Source organism: Dysidea avara, chromosome 3 (genome assembly GCF_963678975.1).
Source record: "Dysidea avara chromosome 3, odDysAvar1.4, whole genome shotgun sequence".
Classification (NCBI taxonomy): Eukaryota; Metazoa; Porifera; class Demospongiae; order Dictyoceratida; family Dysideidae; genus Dysidea; species Dysidea avara.
Genome location: NC_089274.1, coordinates 47181231 through 47200707, shown reverse-complemented (window position 1 = coordinate 47200707; position 19477 = coordinate 47181231). Strand labels below are relative to the sequence as shown.

The following is a 19477-nucleotide window of genomic DNA, read 5'->3' as shown; positions in this document are numbered from 1 at the left end:
TAATTGCGTACGTAATTCTAATTGGAAGAATACGGCACCGGTGATAGCCAAAGTTTCCGAGTGTTTCCGCGTGAATCTGTGGCAGATGAGGACGAAGAAAGTGTTCCTGGGCAAACCGTATATGCTAATTTCGATTATTCCGTGTGTTTTTTGATTGGAGGACGATTGATGTTGGATTACGACGAAAATAAGGCCCTTTTAAAGGTAAATCGCCATCTAACACTGTTCAGAATTCAGCATTACAATCACCCTGGACTTCAAGGCATCCCTCTGCATCGATGTAAGTATAGTTTGAAGGTGAGCAGTTTGTTGTCTTGCGCGGAATTGCAATAGAAGGTTCAAGGTTGAGCATAATCTTTTCAAAAGTGGATACTGGCATGTGATACCAGCCTTACATGGTTCCACACTTACCTGATGTTGTATTCCGGTGTATTTACTGCTGTTTTGATCTGTTTTATAGCAACTTCAGTGATTGTAATTTTGGTCTATTTATAATTTTTCTTTGTAGTATAGTGATGTCATAGTGTTATATAATAATTATCATCCTTAGTGCTTACAATGTGACAAATAAAGCTGAGCAGTGTCCAAACAAATCTATTTTAATAATAATATTTCTCTTACATTTTGTTATCTGATTGTCATGTTTCCGAAGTATTTGTTAATTGTGATTTCTGATGCCATGTTATGTAATATTACTGATTTTTCTAGTTAGTTATCCTTGAAAATGCATTGGGTACCTGTGTATACTTAGTGTTACACATTACACACAGTTTTATTTGTGAATCACTTGCTTTATTCATGTATTATTCTGAGTGGTCAGTCTACAAAGAAGTGGTCACTCTTGAGAGGTTTTACCTAGCTCGTATGCTGTTCTCCATAAAATAGTTATGTGGTGAAAATTTCATGTCATTAGTTTCCTATCTAGATTTATGAAACTTTGAATATTGTGTTTGGTGCCATGCAATGTATGTAAAAAGCATTGAAAATACTGTACACAAGAATCATCACACTGTCAACTTCTTTTGCTTATATCTTTTGATAGGAACCACCAATTGGGGTGGGGTTTGTACTAAAATGACCCTGAAAAATAGCACAATATTTGTCATACCAATGAATGCATGGAATGTTAATTATTTAATTTAGTTGGAAATCTCTACTAATAGAGCAGTCGGCTAACTACTCTAATAGAACATTCACTGGAAACATGTAGTTGGTTCTGCTAAGGCAAATCTACCTGCACCTATACATACAATGAAGTGCATTGGTCTGTTTAAAGGGCTTCATTCATCTACTCGTGTAGTTAATATGTATGGCAATACTTAATTCAGGTACACGATTTCCATTGAAAATTCTCTCAGATTCAATCTTGTATTGTTCAATTTTTAAAATTTTCCACTTTTAAACATGCACTTATTCAGTGTTGTGCAATTGTGAGAGGGTGCATCATAGCGTGTACTAAATTTAGCCAAAAAACCAAAACCGCTAAATTTAGTCACCTTAAGGTAAGTAGGAAAGGATCAGAGATCTAAATAGCTATCATTGTATACACATATGGCTACGTAAATTGTGTGCCACTTTGAGGCTCAATGTATATATGTACTCGTGCTCTGGTACAGGTTATAAATAGAGCAATAAAATAACCCAAAATTACATCAAGGTTACTGTACATGTAGCTATGTTTCTGCTCAAAATGTTGTCCCAATGGGAACATTGTCGTGTTTACCAACAGGTCTTGAAATGACTAGCATTGTAGGAATGTCTACACCCTTTGTACTATCATAAATCCACTACAAAATTCTTTGATTATTTTTGCATATACAACCCAGTGGAAATCCGTAATTTAGATTTACAGTTAGCAAAAGTATAAATACAAAGCATTGTTTCGCTTATAAACTAAACATTATTCAAGCTGTTTTCTTCTCCCACTTTAACACTTTGCTAGGTGTCACTGTCACCAGCAGCTTCTTTATGCTTACTCCTGTAGAAAAACGATTAATTAGCTAATTACACATAATGCAGCACAGTACTTACTTCACTTCCCAATGATGTTTTGCAATAATCGGTAGAATTTAGCCAGCCTAACAAATTAAATAGCATATATAATCATTTCTTTTCTCCTTGCATTCTTTATGGTACCCCTGTAACTTCTATCATTGAGGCCCTAGGTAAAAGTAGGGACCCCCCTCAAATGCAGTATGACACTAGAGAATAGAATATTTATATGTAGATAAAAGCAACTACAATGGAACCTCTCTGAATGGACCATCCATGAAAATCACACTTACTGTATAGTACCAAGGGAGACTACTACAGCATGAGGCAAGCCAAGTGCTGTACTAGGCTTGGACCATACCAAACAATTGGTAATAAATAACGAGTGTTCATTTTCAAAAGCTTAGTGGTAGCACTTGATCCTGGAATCAAAATGCAATCAAGCGACCAAGGGTCAAATTTAAAAGATCAAGTAATACAAAAACAGACAATCAAGCAGCTTTTTGAGCTTCTAGACCTTTATAGAGCTATCTGCTCAAATATTCATGGAATCTTTTAGCTCAATCAACATGAATGCTTACGATCAAATATTTTGATCTTGGTAGTGAGCACTACCACAGGCCACTACTACCGCTTGGTACAGATTAGATGTAAAGTCACACTTACAGTGAATGCATGTAAAAGTATATTGCTCAAGTCACGCTTGGATTTTAGCAAAAGGTATTCTTTTTAATAAGTCACCTTGCAAGGAGACCTTTGAGTGAACTGTAGAAACTAGCTACGAGTTATATTGTATGTTGGTATGCTCATAGCATTTAACTCAGTGATAAAGTTAAGACACATGAGCTCATACCACAGGCTAGAATTACATAAATAATCAATGTGGTATTTTCAATTATTGCCCACTTACTATGCATTCTATTTAATTAGAGTATGGACTCTTCATGGAAGTGTTGGTACCAAAATTATATGGCGAAACTTATATTTGGCGATTTACTTAAAATTGGAGTTGGTGAGATTTTGATTTGGTGAAGTGCTCTAGTCGTAGAATTTCATTTACTGATAAATTGGTTCTATGCTATTGTACCCATGAGGTTGTATGTGTTGTAACCTGACAGAAGAATGAAGCATGTATACTGTACAGTTCTGAGATGTTTAACTTGTGGATTTGGTTATAATCAGTCACTGCATGCATCAGTATGCTGGCTACTCACCAGGTATTGAAACCCCGAGTTGGGTAAGATCCAAATAGAATCATGTGTAATGGATTAGTCATCCCTCTGCAGCAGTGGCGTAGCTAGCCCAGAAGAATAGGTTGGGCACCATTGTATACGTAGAAGCTGCAGCAACTAGCATGCTTCGCATGCTCCAGCTAAAGGGATCTGGGGACATGCCCCCTCCCCCCAGGAAAACTTTTGAAAATTACATGCTGAGATTCAATTTGGTGGCATCTCTAGTAAGACACTAGCTGTAAGTATGTTTTGTTTGCATAATAATAATTAATTATGTAGCTGTAGGAGGCTTCATATTGCACCTCGTATCGCACAATTTAGCTATAGCTAGCTACGTAAGTTGAGTACCTGAGTTGGTAGGGCACTGGAACAGATTGGTTGGGCCTATGTCCTACCAGTACCCACCTTAGCTACGCCACTGCTCTGCAGCCCAGTTTCTTTTGTGAGCCACACCTACTTTTTGGGATCATGTGTTTCTGTCTCTAAACATAATATGTGACCTGCTGAGCAAAACCCAGCCGTTTTTGCAAAATAATATTTCACCATAAAACTGCCTTGAAATACATTGGGTAAAAATATGCATGCTACATGAAAATGTTATGCACGCTTTAATTGTGTTTGTATGCACTAATCAAATTAATAAAACTTACACACCACTGGATTTGCCTGTTTATGGAGAGTAAGAAAATCTTAGTTTTGTGTTCACACAGCAAAGGATACGTGAGTTATGGGCGTTTATTTACAATGCGGTAAAAACAACGTTCACCATTGTCATTTCTTAGTTGGAATGGCCTTCTTCTTGTCAACACGGAGGAACACAGGGAAAGCACTGTACCTTGATTAATGTGCCAGTTTATGGTGTACAGATTGAGCTAAGTCCCATCTTTGTAGCTTGTTTCAATTGTGAGTTACGATTGATTATCTAAGCACCAGTAATTTATTTCCTATATTGTTGCTGTACAAATCGAGTTTATCACTGTTCCAACTGTCAAGTGCTATAACTCCACGACCATTCATCATAAAAGGCTGAAACTTTGGCTGTCCACTCTTTTGTTACTGTAGACTACAGAGATGCTGGAATGTGCAAAAAAAACGGCCGGTTTTTGCTCAGTGGGTCACATATACGAATCAATGTGTATCTGTTTGTTGTTGTCTACAATGGAGCCACACCCACTAATTAAGTAGCTAGTTTTGCATTTGTTGTGAGCCACATCCACTTGAACCACACTAATTTATCAGTAAGATGTGTTTACACCTGGCTTGTCAAGACCAACTTGGACACAAGGCAATGAAGGTACGAAAATACTATTTTTGGAAATTTTTAAATATGGTGGTTTGCTGACAATTCATAGAATTTAGTTTATTTCCAAAATTCGGTATCTTGGGAGCATAAAAACCACACACTTGATTGTGTAATAAAATTACCAATTAGCTCATGTCTGGTTGTCACCTAGAACTGCTTTAAGAACTAGACATTTGGTTTAGTATCAGAAATTTGTGATATACAAGTGGCTGCATCAACTACATTAGTAACTTGCTAACAGTGGAGCAAGGATTCTATTGTATTACTCACATGTGATAAGCTTTTAGTACTATTGACTGCACATATTACAAGTTTAACCGCAGGTTAAACAGTATTAACTAGAAGGTTATTTTTACATTCTTATAGCACTGTTGATCTGGAAATATGAACAACAGTGCAGATACGTGCACCAACATAGTGTGGGAGGGAATTTTGAATAAGATTGAGGCGTCCGCCAACTGGTTACTTAGCGACGTTCAACAGACAAGCTGTAGTGAGATGGGAAGCTGCTTTTCCCACCTTCCCTCCCTTTAATTCACCTAAATTTGTCTCCATTCATCATGCCTAACCTGGTATGGTTAATGTGACATGGGTTCAGGATGTCAAATATGGACAGCTGTGGGGTTGTTTACCACATGAGTTTGTAATGAAGATTTGTAGTGGCTGAATTGTCTCCCAGATCATGTGAGCATCTCACATGTGCCCTAAACCAGGAAAATGGTTAGCTACACAATAATGATACAAGACCATTTAGCCATTCCACCCTGGCACACCCATTCCTCTACACAAACCTCATATGTATTCATATAATAGTATTGGTTGGTCATAGAAACTGCAACTAGTTAAATCAGACATAATAAGCATAAGAAAAGTATATTTAGTAAGAGGTCAAGTTACATGAGAATGTGATTTAAGCATGCAGTGTACAGTAGGTACATCCTCAAGTCTGGAAAAATTCTAGCTGTGACTTCATAACAATTAAATATCTGCTTTTTTTTATTATGGGTTTCAATTTTACATTGTTTGGGCTCGTGTTTGGGACTATTGGCCATCTAAGTCTGATCAAGGTCACAGATTAACCTTGTCCGTATAACCCTATTTCCTGTCATAAAAAAATATATGTAATCTCATGCTTTTAATTAGACCTAGCGCCTTTCCCACGTTGCCTAGTGTATCGAAAGTGTACACATGTGACGCTATAATACCTGTACTTGATCTTCTTGACGTCCGCTAAATCATTGAGAATTAACTTTTGACTAACTTTCATCACCGGCAGAAACTCGCACATTGTAACATCACGTGACCATAGAGCAGATGCATGCCCAGTAACCTATGAGGTATATTTGTTGGCTCTCACAACAACCGGTATACTGGTGGACATAGACACTCCGTTTTATGAATTCACAAAATGCCGCGCAGCGCAATTTATAAACTACGCAAATTCACAGATTGCGCCTAACATCTCCAATCGATAAGCGGCTGCGCGGAAAGGGTCTGGCCACGCGAAACTAAGTCAACTCATATTCAACGATCTGACCGACCGTGACTGGAATACTTCCGATTTCTACCGAGCAACTAGATAACAAGGTACTGTATGTGACTATGCCTAATGTACTACACGTAGCTATAGCCCCGTTAATTATACTAAATAACAATAGTATCATGGGTTAGGGGATTTCCCGACAGTTGCCCAACTTTCAATCAGGCAATGCATTTCAGATCAAAGTACACTTTCAGAGCTCTCAACTCTCACGCATTACACGTGAGACACACGCATTTGACTCCAATCTCACTCTTGATTTTGCAACTCACGCATAGTTTTGCAAACATCTCCCGCATTTTTCAGAAACAGACTGTCTAGCTTTATAATATAGTCTCTATTAACTTACAATCCGAGCCCGTTACAATCTTTGTACTTTAACAAACATATTACCACTATTTGCAGAAAAGCTAATAGTGTATTGGCGCTTCTTAAGCGTAATCTATATCATTGTAATTCTCAAATACGAAGCCAAGCCTATTTCTTGTATGTGAGACCAATACTAGAATACGCATCAATAGTTTGGGCACCATATACTAAGACTAACATTGAGAAGCTTGAAAGTGTTCAGCGACGTGCTGCCAGATTTGTGGTGTCTGATTATGATTTTTCAAGTAGTGTTACCAGTATCCTGAATGAGCTTAAATGGTGTAGCTTGGAGGTTAGAAGACAAGTAAGTAGACTGATGATGTTTTATAAGATATTGCAAGGTTCTGTCGCACTAGAACTACCCTATGAGATATCTCTCATCGACACTGTTACTAGAGGGCACAATAGAAGATATCAAACACCTTTTTCAAGAATTGATATACACAAATTCAGTTTCTTCCCAGCTACTGTCAGATTGTGGAATAGTTCACCTGACTCAGTTGTTAATTTGGATTCCTTTGAAGCATTCCGTAGATCTGCTACTGATTTCTTAAACAAATTATAATTTATAATTCTTTTTATACTTAATTAACTACTTAACTTAACTACATACTATATTGCACGTATACTCTTTCAGAGTCCTGCAATTATAATAATAATAATAATAATACCCCCGCGACAGCGAGCCGTATACTTTCGTACTTGAGATTTCGTAGTGAACGGCGCCAGCTCGCTTGTATCACATACAAATACACGTGCAGCTGCACTGTGATGCTGTTCATATGGAGCAGCAAATTTAATTTTTATCTCTAAGGCTTACTATAGTGAATAGCACCAATATTATTCACAGTGGTTGTTTACTTGTAATATCTGGTTAGCTCAGTACAAGTTACTCCCCTTTCACAGTGGCCTTTGTGCACTGCTATGGTGTTTTCTTTGTGTGTTGAATACAATAAAGCTCACAGTAGCAAACAATAACTCTATAGACTATGTTACATACTGTAGCTAGATAGTATAGTTGTACCATGCAAGTGAGTTGTTTTTACTGCTTTATCACTTAGCTACATTAATAATAATATTTTAAGATGCTCTCAAATCTGTATAGTCTATTTTTCAAAATTTTCCCAAGGTACATGGCCACCAGACCCCTTAGCTAAGTATGTTTTGCACACTATCGGATGTTCACTAGCATGTCTCACTCCTACATACTTATTTCTCACTCATTTTAAATTCAGTCATCACTCTAAGGTAACTGACAGGTTGAGAGCTCTGCACTTTGTGTGCGCTATAAAATACCTATGTTTTCCTTGCTATGAGAAGATTAAACTTTGTAGCTACTGTACAGTAGAATACTATTAGTCTAAAGCTGAACATGGTGATCTACAAATTGTACAGTGTAATCCAAATGGGATATATATAGAAATGAATTATAGGCTGGGAATTAACCATTAATTAACTGTTACCCCTAGCAACTTAATTTTACATTTGTAGATGTCAATGTACTAAGTAACTTCTCCAATATTATTTTTAAAAGGATAGTATTATAGCTGGGTCGTGAGGTATGACATTTTGAAGTTTGTAGTCTTCCCACACATTATCTACTGTATGTGAGGGGGCAACAGTTGCCCCTTCTGGACAATTGTATGAGATTTTAAAATGTCATATCTGATGACCTTTATACATGTCTTGATGTTGTCGCCAGGGACTTTTGGGGTCAAAATAGGCAACGTGCGTTTTTCGATCTCCGGGTGTTTAACACTTTTGCGCGCTCCTATTTTTGTTCCCAGTTGTCCAGATGTTATCAGCTTCATGAACGTGAGAAACGACGGGCATGTGATGAGTGTGTTAGAGAGTTGAGAGAGCTTGCTTTTCACCATTGGTGTTTGCAGCTACTGGTGGCATGGGGCCCATTGCTACAACAGTTTTTAGAAAGCTTGCTTCTATGTTGGCCAAGAAACGTAGCATTAATTACAGCAAATGCTTATTCTGGCTGCGATGTAGACTTTGTTTTTTGCTTTTAAGATCTTCAGTGATGTGCTTGAGGGGTCATCGCTCTTTGAATCGCGGTCCATCAACATCAAATATTGATCTGGCCTGCTCCGAGGGTCGCTTGGAGTCTGGTGGCCTTGTTTGATTGGTGGTATTTCCAGCTGTCCAACACTTTAACACCTAGTGCTGGGGGTGGTGGCAAGGGCAGTCCATCTAGCCCAGGAAAAATAAAATAAAAAAGCAAAAAATTAAAAATAATAATAAATAAAAAAACCTTTATACACTATCCATTTGGAGAGATGATTTGAGACTGGCGAGCAAAAACCACCTGTTGTTGTGCATTTCTCAAATTATTCCATTTTATTGTTAAAATTACTCTATTTAGCAACAAAGAAGTAAGCAGCTTAAATTTCAGCCTTTGTAATGAATTGCCTTGCAGTTAAAACGCTTGCCAGTTGGAATAGCAATAAATTTGATTTGCACAGCAACAATTAATCCAGTAAATGAATTACAGGTGCGATCATAACTCATGACTGAAACAAGCTAGGGACTTGGCTTAACCTGTTCACGCAAATCCATCAAGGTATAGTGTTTTCCCTGTACACTTCCATGCAGATAAAGAAAAAGGCCATTTCAACAAAGAAATGACAATAGTAAACTTAATTTCTAACACATAGTAAATTAGCACCCATAATTCATATGATTATTGATGAAATAAAATTTTCTTACTGAACAGGAGAAGCCGATAGTTGGTTTTATTAAATTTGTTTTAGTGCATTTCGAAGGAATAAAATGTTTGTGAATTTTTATGTAGCACGTGTAATTTTACCTAGCTATTTCAATAAAAGTTTGCTCAACTGCATGGTCACATTTTGACATTCACACCTACAAATATAATGTTAAATTGAGATAATATATATATTTGAATTTGTAGTTTTCCATATATTATATAATGTGATTTCCCAAAAGGGGCAACTGTTTGCCCCCTCACATAGATAGTAGTATGGGAAAACTACGAACTTCAAAATATCATATCTCATGACCTATATGCGTACTATGCTATCCTTTAAAATTTCATAGACACTGACACTTACAAATAATGTAAACTTTAGGTTGCTAAGGGCAACTGGTTATTCTTATGCATAATAATGCCTTACTATGAAATTTGTCTATTATTGAAGTGTTTAACATTTCACCCATATTTTGAACTGGCACAAAGAAACCAGAGGTTGTATACCTGTCCAGAATTTCAATACATTCTAATTTTCCATCCACTCAGTCTTACAAACTTGGGCAGTTTATTCAAAGGGGTGCTTATTATAAGTTTGTGAACTGTAGTGTTATAAGTGTTGCTATCATGTGAGAAACTATTATATAACCAAGATAAAGTTTAAAATGTGTCCCGTTCCATGATAGATTCCAGATTCTGGAAACCTGAAGTTTCAATTTCTTAATGATTCAAGTACTGTGTAAAATCCAAAGGGATTTCCTGAAACCCCTGGAAACTCCCCTCTGTACGCCCCTACTAGTGGACATTTAATCCCTACTTCAGTCTATGCCCATGGTAGTAGGGTGGCTAAGTGAAAATGTCATTCACTTTTTGAGATAAAAGCACCAAACTTGGTAAAATATTTACTTGATTCATACTATATTAGATATGGTGCCATTAAAATTACCAATCATATCATGCTCAAAGAGCCTGACAAATAAACCAATACAAATTGCTGTCAGACCTTCAGTGCTGGTCACTGTAAAGTGTTAATTATACAACCAAGTACTAAGAATAGTAAGAAATGCGGTCGAGACTATGTCATAAATAATGAATAATGAAATAATAAATAATGTTTGAGAAAACTACAAGGCCTAAGGCTTCGCACTCACTGGGAATAGAATCCATGCTGAATGAAGAAACAGTCGTATAATTGGCAGGTGTTTGGTGGAAGTGATAGAAACGTACGGTGATTCTATTTAATGCCAATCAAAACACTGGTACGTGATGCCAATTAATTGACCAGGTGCAGCAATCTAGATGAAGAACTACTGATAATTTGTTTTTGAAAGTGTTGCCAACTGGCTCACTTGTCTCAAGTCACCATACCAGCTGCCAGTGGATTCATTCATGTAAAGTAGTTAACGTAAAGAAGATTAAGCAGGTTAACTAAGGCAGCCATGCCTGCACAAGACAAAGAACGTCTGTTTGTATTGTTTACTTGTATTTTATATGTAAATGTATTGTAAAGAGCGTGGTATGTGTTTTAATGTTTCCTTGTGTATTTTGCCTTCACCTGGCGTACTAGACTCTGGCTGGTCTTTGGCTTTCTTGGTTCACCTGGCTTGCATACTCTTAACTACTACAGTATCGTGTATCTCCTGCAAGTTGTGTATGCATGTAGTGCGTATTCATCACTGTGCCATTGCCACACCACTGATAAACTGTATTCAGCTACCGGTGACCTCTAGTTGATGATGATACTGTGCTGTATATTGACTGCACAGCTGAATATTTTTCATCTTCGGTGATGTTTGCCAATAATGTATTACTGCATACAATACTGCAATAATGTATAGTTCTCTTCTGTATGTTTTGAATGCATATACTGTGTACATATCACTGTGCCACTGCCACACCAATGATGTACCGGCACTTAGCTACTGGTGACCCCTAGTTACGATGCCACTATTGTGTTATATCTGCATGTCACTATATATTGTGACATACTGAGTTGATTTTGGATCATAATTTCAATCATGCTTTCATGCACCACCTAGTCATGTGCAAAGCCTCACCAGGGGATTGTCGCTGTGGTGTATGCACTTACTAGGGGGTTGTCACGTTGGTGTATGTACTTGGTTGTATGTGACCCGGTCCTAGTTATACAACCAAGTACTAAAGATAATACGAAATGCGGTTAAAATTATGTCATCAATAATGAAATAAATAAATAATTATACAATCAAGTACTAAAGATAATACGAAATGTGGTTAAAATTATGTCATTAATAAATAATGAAATAAATAAATAATAAATAATGTTTGAGAAAACTACAAGGCCAAAGGCTTCGCACTCACCGGGAATAGAATCCATGTTGTATGAATAGACAATCATATAATGGGCAGGTGTTCTCGTGGAGGTGATAGAAACGTACGACGATTCTATATAATGCCAATCAAAACAATTAGCACGTGACGCCTACTAGACAAGCGAACTACTGTTCATTTGTGTTTGAAAGTGGGCGACAGCTACTATTTCGATTGGAAGATGAGTGGTTGCTACTCCTGCTTAATAAACAAGATAATTGGAAGTTGCTATTAATCGCTGGAGGTTAGTTTGTGTTGGTTAAAACACTTTGATGGTATTGTTTCTTTAGTCTCGCGTAACTAGGCTACCTTGGCTCGTGTATGGGATGGGAGAAAGCCTCACCTGGCAGGCCATTGTGCGAAGAAGCAGTTTCCAGCTGGTAAGTTTGTGTGATGATGCATAGCTCTCCACCTGAAGCCTCACATCACCATGGTTGGATAATCACTGATTGTAATTGCATATTAATGTATTCCTTATGTATACGTGCCAGTCAATTCCTCTAGAATTGTATTACTGCTACCTGCACACACTGTTGGCCGTGCATCGTTTGTACATGCCCCATTAGTAGGTTGTCCCATTGGTGATTGTACTTGGTTGTATTTGCTCCGGGCCTAGTAATAATAATAATAGAAAATGTATCGGGGAAACCATAAAAGCACTTCATGATAAAATATACTAAAACTTTGCATCTGCATAAACAAGCAAAGGATGGTCATAATTTCCAAAAGCTGATCAAGGGAGGTGTCTATCCAGGTCATTCATTAGCTTGCCGTGTTAAGAAGCATGAAGGGTCAAGGTAAACAAAGCCATAGATGTGCAACATATTATTTCTATTGGATTGTGCCTTATCTGTACTTTTTACACTGAAATATTGGTTCCATTAGAAATGTTTAAATTAAAGATTATCTGATTGCACCTGTAAATTTGAAATACAATCATGGTATTTAAAATATTGAATGTACTCGTATGGTTTCCCAACCAGCTAGAAATAGTAATTTGTTAATTTATTTTATTTATTAAGGCTTTACAGCACAAATGCTGAAGGTCTGTATAGGATACCTGGTCCTACAGCCTGTTTAGCCAATTTCATGTACATGTATCCATATAATGTAGTTCAAAAGTTGGTGCCCTAACGCAATGATTTTGATGTGGCACCATATCTCAAATGGTTTGGTATACCTTACTCAACTTCCACAGAAAATTTGATGCTTTTATCACAAAATGGAACAATTTCATCAAAATCTGCTCTACTATGATTGAATGTCTACTTATATATCTTTAGGTGTAGGCAACTTCCCCTAATCACACTAGTTCTTCCTTGTACGTGCTTGTTTGTTTGCTATTTTGTAAGAATAATATGACTGGTGAACCCACACATACTGCAGTAAAAGAATGAACGGTGCCAAGCTTGTTGTTTCATCTGAATGCACTCAATTACTGAAACAATGAAGTAGCCATTACACTTTGTTTTCAGCTGTTTTCAGTCTGTTACATGCATGGTGTTACAAGTGAAGAACACTAGGAGAAGGACCTCTGCAACCAATCCAGTCACAACAGAAAACTTGGATGATTCCCATTACAAACTTAGGGAAGCCATCACGTAGCACTATTGTGAATCGACACCTTGTGCTGTCAACAATGATAAATGGGACACAAAGGAGTAAGTCTACAAAACATGTATTGTATATGTAATGCAGTATGACAAAAGGCACCTACCAGACTGAAGCATCCTTGAACAGTGAAAAAATGAAGTCTGTAGCCTTAGCTGTTGTTGAGTTTTGCTTGTTTAAAGGCATCAGACAGTCAGTTAGTAGAAACTTCCACTAAATAAGTTTTAAACGTTTTGTAGCAACTTGTTGGAAACATTTCAGCTCATACTGAAGGAACTTTTGGGCTTGGTTATATCTAGCCAATACTGCCAAAGCGCCATGAAGGTATTATAAGGCTGATACTGGTCAATACTTTTTGTGAGAAGGTGCAAACCTCCATGATACCTTATATACAGTACTATCATACTGTATGATTATAGACTGTGACTATGGCAATGCTTGAATCACTTCAATTTTATTTAACTATAATATCACACAGTATGGTAGTACTGTATACTAGGGATCATGGAGGTTTGCACTTAAATATTGAGCCTCACTGGTGCCTTGGCAATATTGGTTAGATATAATCAAGCCCAAAAGTGCCTTCAGTATGACCTGAAATGTTTCCAGTAGGTTGCTACAAAACTTTTACAAATAATAATCAGTGGATTTTTCTACCGACTGTCTGACTGACTGATGCCTTCAGACAAGCATAACTTGATAACAGTAAATTAAGGCTACAGGCTTGATGTTTTTTGCTGTTCAATGTCACTTCAATCCTCAGGTGCCTTTGGCGTACATACTGCAGTACATACAATGCATACTTCATGGATTTACATATAGCTGAAATTAAGTGTAATGACTGCTATTTCAGTGATTGATAGTTGGGGCATGCATTCAGATGAAAGCAATAAACCTGACTCCATTCTTTCTTTTAATGCGGTAGGTGTGTGTTCACCAGTCATAATAATGTTACAAAGAGGTAAACAACAATTACAAGACTGAGTTAGAGATTAAATGTCCGCTAGTATATCTTCAGGTGTAGGCAACCTCCCTTGTTTCGCTACTTTTTATTTCTTTAATCAAATCAAACTTAATTGATTTTCCTTGCATTTGTGTATATTATTATTACTAGGACCGCGTCACATACAACCAAGTACATACACCAACGTTGCAACCTACCCATTGGGCAAGTATAAACAGTGCCATAGGAAACACTCAGAGCAGTGTGCGTGTACCTGTGGAAATGATACATATGCATACGTACACAGGCAAGGGAGTTTAACTGGCATCAGAAAACCACAATACTAAAACACAACCTACACAAAAAAACCAAGCTATATTGAAAGTAACTATATATTGTAGGTGTGACGTGTCTCTGAAGATGACTCAGCAGTGAAGTGAGGCTATGCAGAATAAGGGATATGGTGAAGGCACAATTAGCAATTGATCCCAATCAAGCCAATATGGCACAACAGACTCTGTTGTAACTAGAGGCCACTGGTGATGTACCTGTATATCAGCGGTGTGGCATTGGCACAGTGATCACAGTCTATAATATTATGCATACAGCCATGCACAACATACAGGAGATAGTTACACATTGTTGTATATTATACTGCATCGGCTTCTTGTTTAGCTATTACAGACTCACAGTAGACTAGTAGTTAAGCCGAGTGGAAAATAATTCCAGCCGCCAGCAAGCCAGATGAAGGTGGCGGTCAGTATAATGAAAATAATTCCAGCCGCTAGCAAGCCAGATGAAGGATGAAGATGTAGACCTATAATACAACTACAGGTACAAGTATTACATTACTCATTACCTTGCTGTTCCAGCTGGTTGTTTATAAGCGCATCAGCTGGTATCCCAACTGGTCATCAGCTGGTCCTTCACTGCAGGACGCCTGGAGCGCATATCCTGCACACAAAAGACACAGTTACAAACATTTAAACATACTTGTAATGTTGTTGCTTACCAGTAAAGAACAACATTACAAGTATGTTTAAATGTTTGTAACTGTGTCTGTTGCTTTGGTTTCTTCTTCACTGGTATGGTTAGACTATATAGTATTTTATATATGTAACATTTAAAAACAAGAGAAGTAGCCAGAAAGCACCGGTGGTACAGTGGTAGAACGTTGGTACTCTAAACCTGGATGTGTGGGTTTGAGTCTAGTTTAAGTCACACTTTTTTTCTTCGTTTCTTGAACCTTTTTGTGTCACGATTTTTTCTACATTTTTTTTTTAATTGCAATGACCGGCTAAATATCAACAGCCTAATTAATTACATATTTTATGTGACTGGTAGCTGGCATGGAGACTTGAGATGTTACAAACATAAAAACTTACTTGTAATCTTCTTGTTTACGTGTAAAGTGGCCTCTGGCTCTCCTGCAGTCACTCCACGGACATTCACCAATCTTCTCCCTCGCGCAATCTGTAATTAAGCGAGGGTGTGGTACTGGGAATTATATAGAATTACACGTATGGTCAAGTCATCAGCATGAACGGGCGCAACTATTATACATTTGTGCCTTTGTTCACAGGCGAATCGATCCCCGGTTAGTTTATGTCTCTAGGCCTCGTAGTTTTCTCAAACATTAAGTATTAATTAATTATTTATTCATTATTATTTATTTATGACGTAATTTTAACTGCGTTTCGTATTATTCTTAGTACTTGGTTGTATAATTACTGTGCAGAAATCACAAATGATTATAATGCACAGATACTTTGATACTATATCATAAACAACATGTACTAAAATGTGATTCTATAGCTACTACATATTAGTGCATGTGTACAGCTATATGTTTGTCTCTGCAAAACAGATTTAGAATATTAAGTGAACATTTAATATTTATTGTCTTAACATTATAGATCTGAGTGATGTCAATTACTACTATTTTGCATATTATATTAACAGGTATGTATGTAGACTAGTTAGGTAGTTTGTATTGTATGGTATAAGGCTCTGCAGTGTATTGGTATGAGAAATTACAGAATTGAAATATGTGACTGTCTCTGAGAAAAACTGGTATTCTTAAGTATCAAGAAATGCCAGTTTTAAGTGTTGTAGCTTGCCAATTATGGTTGAGGTTATGTGTACCAAAATTTCTACATAGATGTATATATACATGTATTTTATTTTTCATTTGCTATTTCCAGAGCACTCACTTTACAAGTAGCCAGCAACCAAGTTTTCCACCATTTTAGATACCATGAGGTTAACCATATCAGTTGAGCTCAAAATACAGATAGAGGGATGGAGGGTTGGAGGTGGCATGGAAGGCAAAGGGTTGTTTACAAAAACACATAGAAATAAAATAGGCCATGTTATGAGCTTACCAGGGATCTAGTGTGGTTTTTAATAAGGACTTTTAGTTTTAGTTTTATTTATAGTTTTGTTAGTGAGTTTTAGTTATAGCAATCTTAGTTATAGATTTAGTTGTGGTTATATTCTCTGTGTTGTTTTAGTTATAGTTTTAGTTTAAAATGTGAAAATCTTTTAGTTATCATACAGTACGGTAGTACTGTATATTAGCGATCATGAAGAACTGGGCTTTTCCAGTCAAAAACATATCCTCAATTTCCCTTCATGACAGCATTGGTTATGCACAGCCAAGCCCAAAAATGTCTTCAGATCAACTTCAAACCTTTCCAAAAAGTTTTTATGATATTTTAAAAAGTTTCTATTAAACGGATTTTTATGCTGACTGACTGACTAATTAACTAGCTAACTGATGCCTCCAGCCAAGCATAACTCAACAATGGATTAGGCTACAGGCTTGATTTGACATCGCTTCGTCCCGAGATTTGCCTTTTCACCAACTGCTGTATGTACAATACATGCATCAGGGACTTGCTTCTGTCCTCCTTTGTGTTTTAGTTCTTTTCGCTGACATTACAAAGTGATGATTCGTGATAGCACGGTGTGGCTTCCCTGTGGCTATGTTGGCTAATCACCCATATCTTCTGTAGCAACTGCAGATATGTTTCTCATACTGTTCTTTGTATGTAACACTGTGAAACAGACGAAACATAGCTGAAAACAAAGCAAAATGGCCACCTCCCTTTTTGTAACATAATTGATTGCTGGAGCGTGCATTCTGATGAAAAATTACTTTAGACGTTCCTGGTGCTTAATGCAGTATGTGCTGGTTCTTTTGTCATAATTATAAAAAGTAAACAAACAAGTAGAAGGAAAAATTAGGAATTTTAGAAAAAAAGTAGTGAAACAAGGGAATAGCTAAAAAGTTGTGAAACAAGAAAGGTTGCCAATAGCTACCTGCAGATATACTAGTGGACATTAAATCCCAAAACTGAATTAGAGATTAAATGTCTGCAGGCAACCTTCCTTGTTTCACTACTTTTAGTTATTCCCTTGTTTCACTACCTTTTCCTTCTTTGATATCCCTAGTCCAGCTTAAGGGTGCTAGTGGGTTTTTGAAGCCATTCAAGGGACAACCCACATAACCACATGCGGCTGTTACATCATAATTGGCAATATTACGCATACTCAAAGTATCCGTGTTAGGCGGCCGTGTTTTGCGCCAAAGGAATTGGCCAAGAAACAGCCTGTTTCGTTTGAAAACCATCACGAAAATGATCGTCTGGGTGTCCAACAGTGACAGTAGAGTGAATTAGCCTGAAAGTTAGTGCTAGTGTTGAAGATACGTGCGAACAAGCCGAGATACAAGCTGATTTCAGTAGCCACTGAACACACGTTCTTCCTGAGTTTTCTCGAGTGATAGTGTACGCTGGTAAGTTATATTTGTATTGTACACCTGTTCTTAGGTAGTGACGATGTTCCAGCTGGATTTATCACACATAACAAGACACTGGCAGTGCATTACGGGGCGTTACCTATCGAAGAGCAGACTTGGCGACTCCACAAGCAACAGGAAGGTGTCCCAGTGTGTAAAGAAAAGGAACAAGAGCTTTTCTTTTCTTCAGAACTTCATTTATAACTTGTTATTTGATAAAGTTGGCATTTGTGGTTTATTGGAATTTGTTGTAATAACTGGTCGGCGTGCGCATGTTCCACACTGCATTGTAAAAGGCGATATTCTGGAATACACGATAATCGGATCTCTACCAAACTTTTGGTGGACCATCAGTGATAAATTTGCAAACTTTTAGCGCATGGAATTATAATTGTTGTGATCCAGCATGAAGTTACAAGGCCCAGAAGTTGAAGTTTGCTCGCGGGCACTCACTCTTTGTTTTATAACTCAAGAAGAAATGCAAAGACAAATCCCTGCACTAAGTTTCCACAAGTTTGTTGAAGAATCTTCACAGCAAATTTGATGCCTGTGCAAACAGCCAGTATCTTGGAATAAGAAAAATGTATGGGTTGACTTTGAGGGACTATAGCGTGTGAATGAAACAAGGTACAATCTTATACTTTGGTCTCTGTATAGTAGAAAGTTAGGTAAATCTTCGAAGCAGTAGTTTAGATTCCTGTAGCTTCCTTTTTGCCTGTATCAAAGGTAAAAACAACAGCATTTGTGTGGCTTCAAAGAGGCGCTAGCACCCTTAAAACTTCTTCTACTTGTAGTTATAGTAAAATTTATAAAAACCTTTTAGTTGTAGTTATAGTTTTAGTTGTACATAAGAAAATGTTTTGGTTTTAGTTATCTTTTCTCAATTCGTTTTAGTTTTAGATTTAGTTTTGGTAACTTATTCTACTGTATTGTTTTCAGTTATAGATTTAGTTTTAGTGGATTTGCTTTTAGTTATAGTTTTAGTCTTAAATAGCTTTTACATAACTAGTACTTTTAGTTTAGTTGTAGTTACTGAACCACCATTAAGTCGCAAACTATAAGTATGCTACATACAGCAGTAGAATTTCATTCTGTGTTTCGTTCCACCTGTGGAACGTATGTGAACATATACGTGCAGTGGTCTAGTGTTGTTTTAGTAAGGAGTTTTGGTTTTTGTTTTAGTTATAGTAATAGCTAGTTTGTTGAATAATGTTAGTTATAGTAATTCTTCTTGATTATAGATTTCAAATGTGTATTCGTATTTCAAATACCCAAAAGCCAGCCATGAACTGGCTTTGGGACTTGTTATCTACAGGCAGAATGATGTTATGGAAGACAGAAGTTACATTACAGATTTTTTGACCATCTTTTGCATATAGTACTCCAATAGAGGTGTACTACACATTTAAAAAAAAAGAGAATGTTCTAGAACAATAAAGATATTCCATTGTTAGACCTAAACTAGGTAGAAATTAAGTGAGCTGACCAGCTGACTAAAACAGTTCAGTAGGTTAAGGCTTTGGGAGGTAGGTGTGGAGGTCTCTGGTTTAAACTCTGGACAACTTTTTCAACTTTGTGCACTTTTTGCTACTTGGTGACTACTGTATTAGAGTATTT

The 19477-nt window shown here is 37.0% G+C and overlaps 1 protein-coding gene and 1 long non-coding RNA gene across 3 annotated transcripts in view; one reads left to right on the top strand and one right to left on the bottom strand.

The window, feature by feature from the left end:
• Positions 1-1783: 1783 nt before the first annotated feature.
• Positions 1784-5961, bottom strand: LOC136251351 (uncharacterized). Its single transcript, XR_010699037.1, has 3 exons — positions 5733-5961; positions 2032-2078; positions 1784-1978 (listed from the first exon to the last, which is right to left on the bottom strand). It is a non-coding gene; the product is annotated as an uncharacterized lncRNA (long non-coding RNA).
• A 24-nt stretch (positions 5962-5985) lies between these two features.
• Positions 5986-19477, top strand: part of LOC136251321 (uncharacterized) — a 46727-nt gene continuing 33235 nt past the window's right edge. The window contains exons 1-2 of one of the 2 annotated variants that reach the window (XM_066043757.1): positions 5986-6114; positions 15975-16020. In XM_066043757.1, the coding sequence (XP_065899829.1) occupies positions 15984-16020 (37 nt within the window). In that variant the 5' untranslated portion in view covers positions 5986-6114; positions 15975-15983. The remainder of the gene's footprint in view (positions 6115-15974; positions 16021-19477) is intronic. The other variant, XM_066043756.1, reaches the window with a different exon arrangement.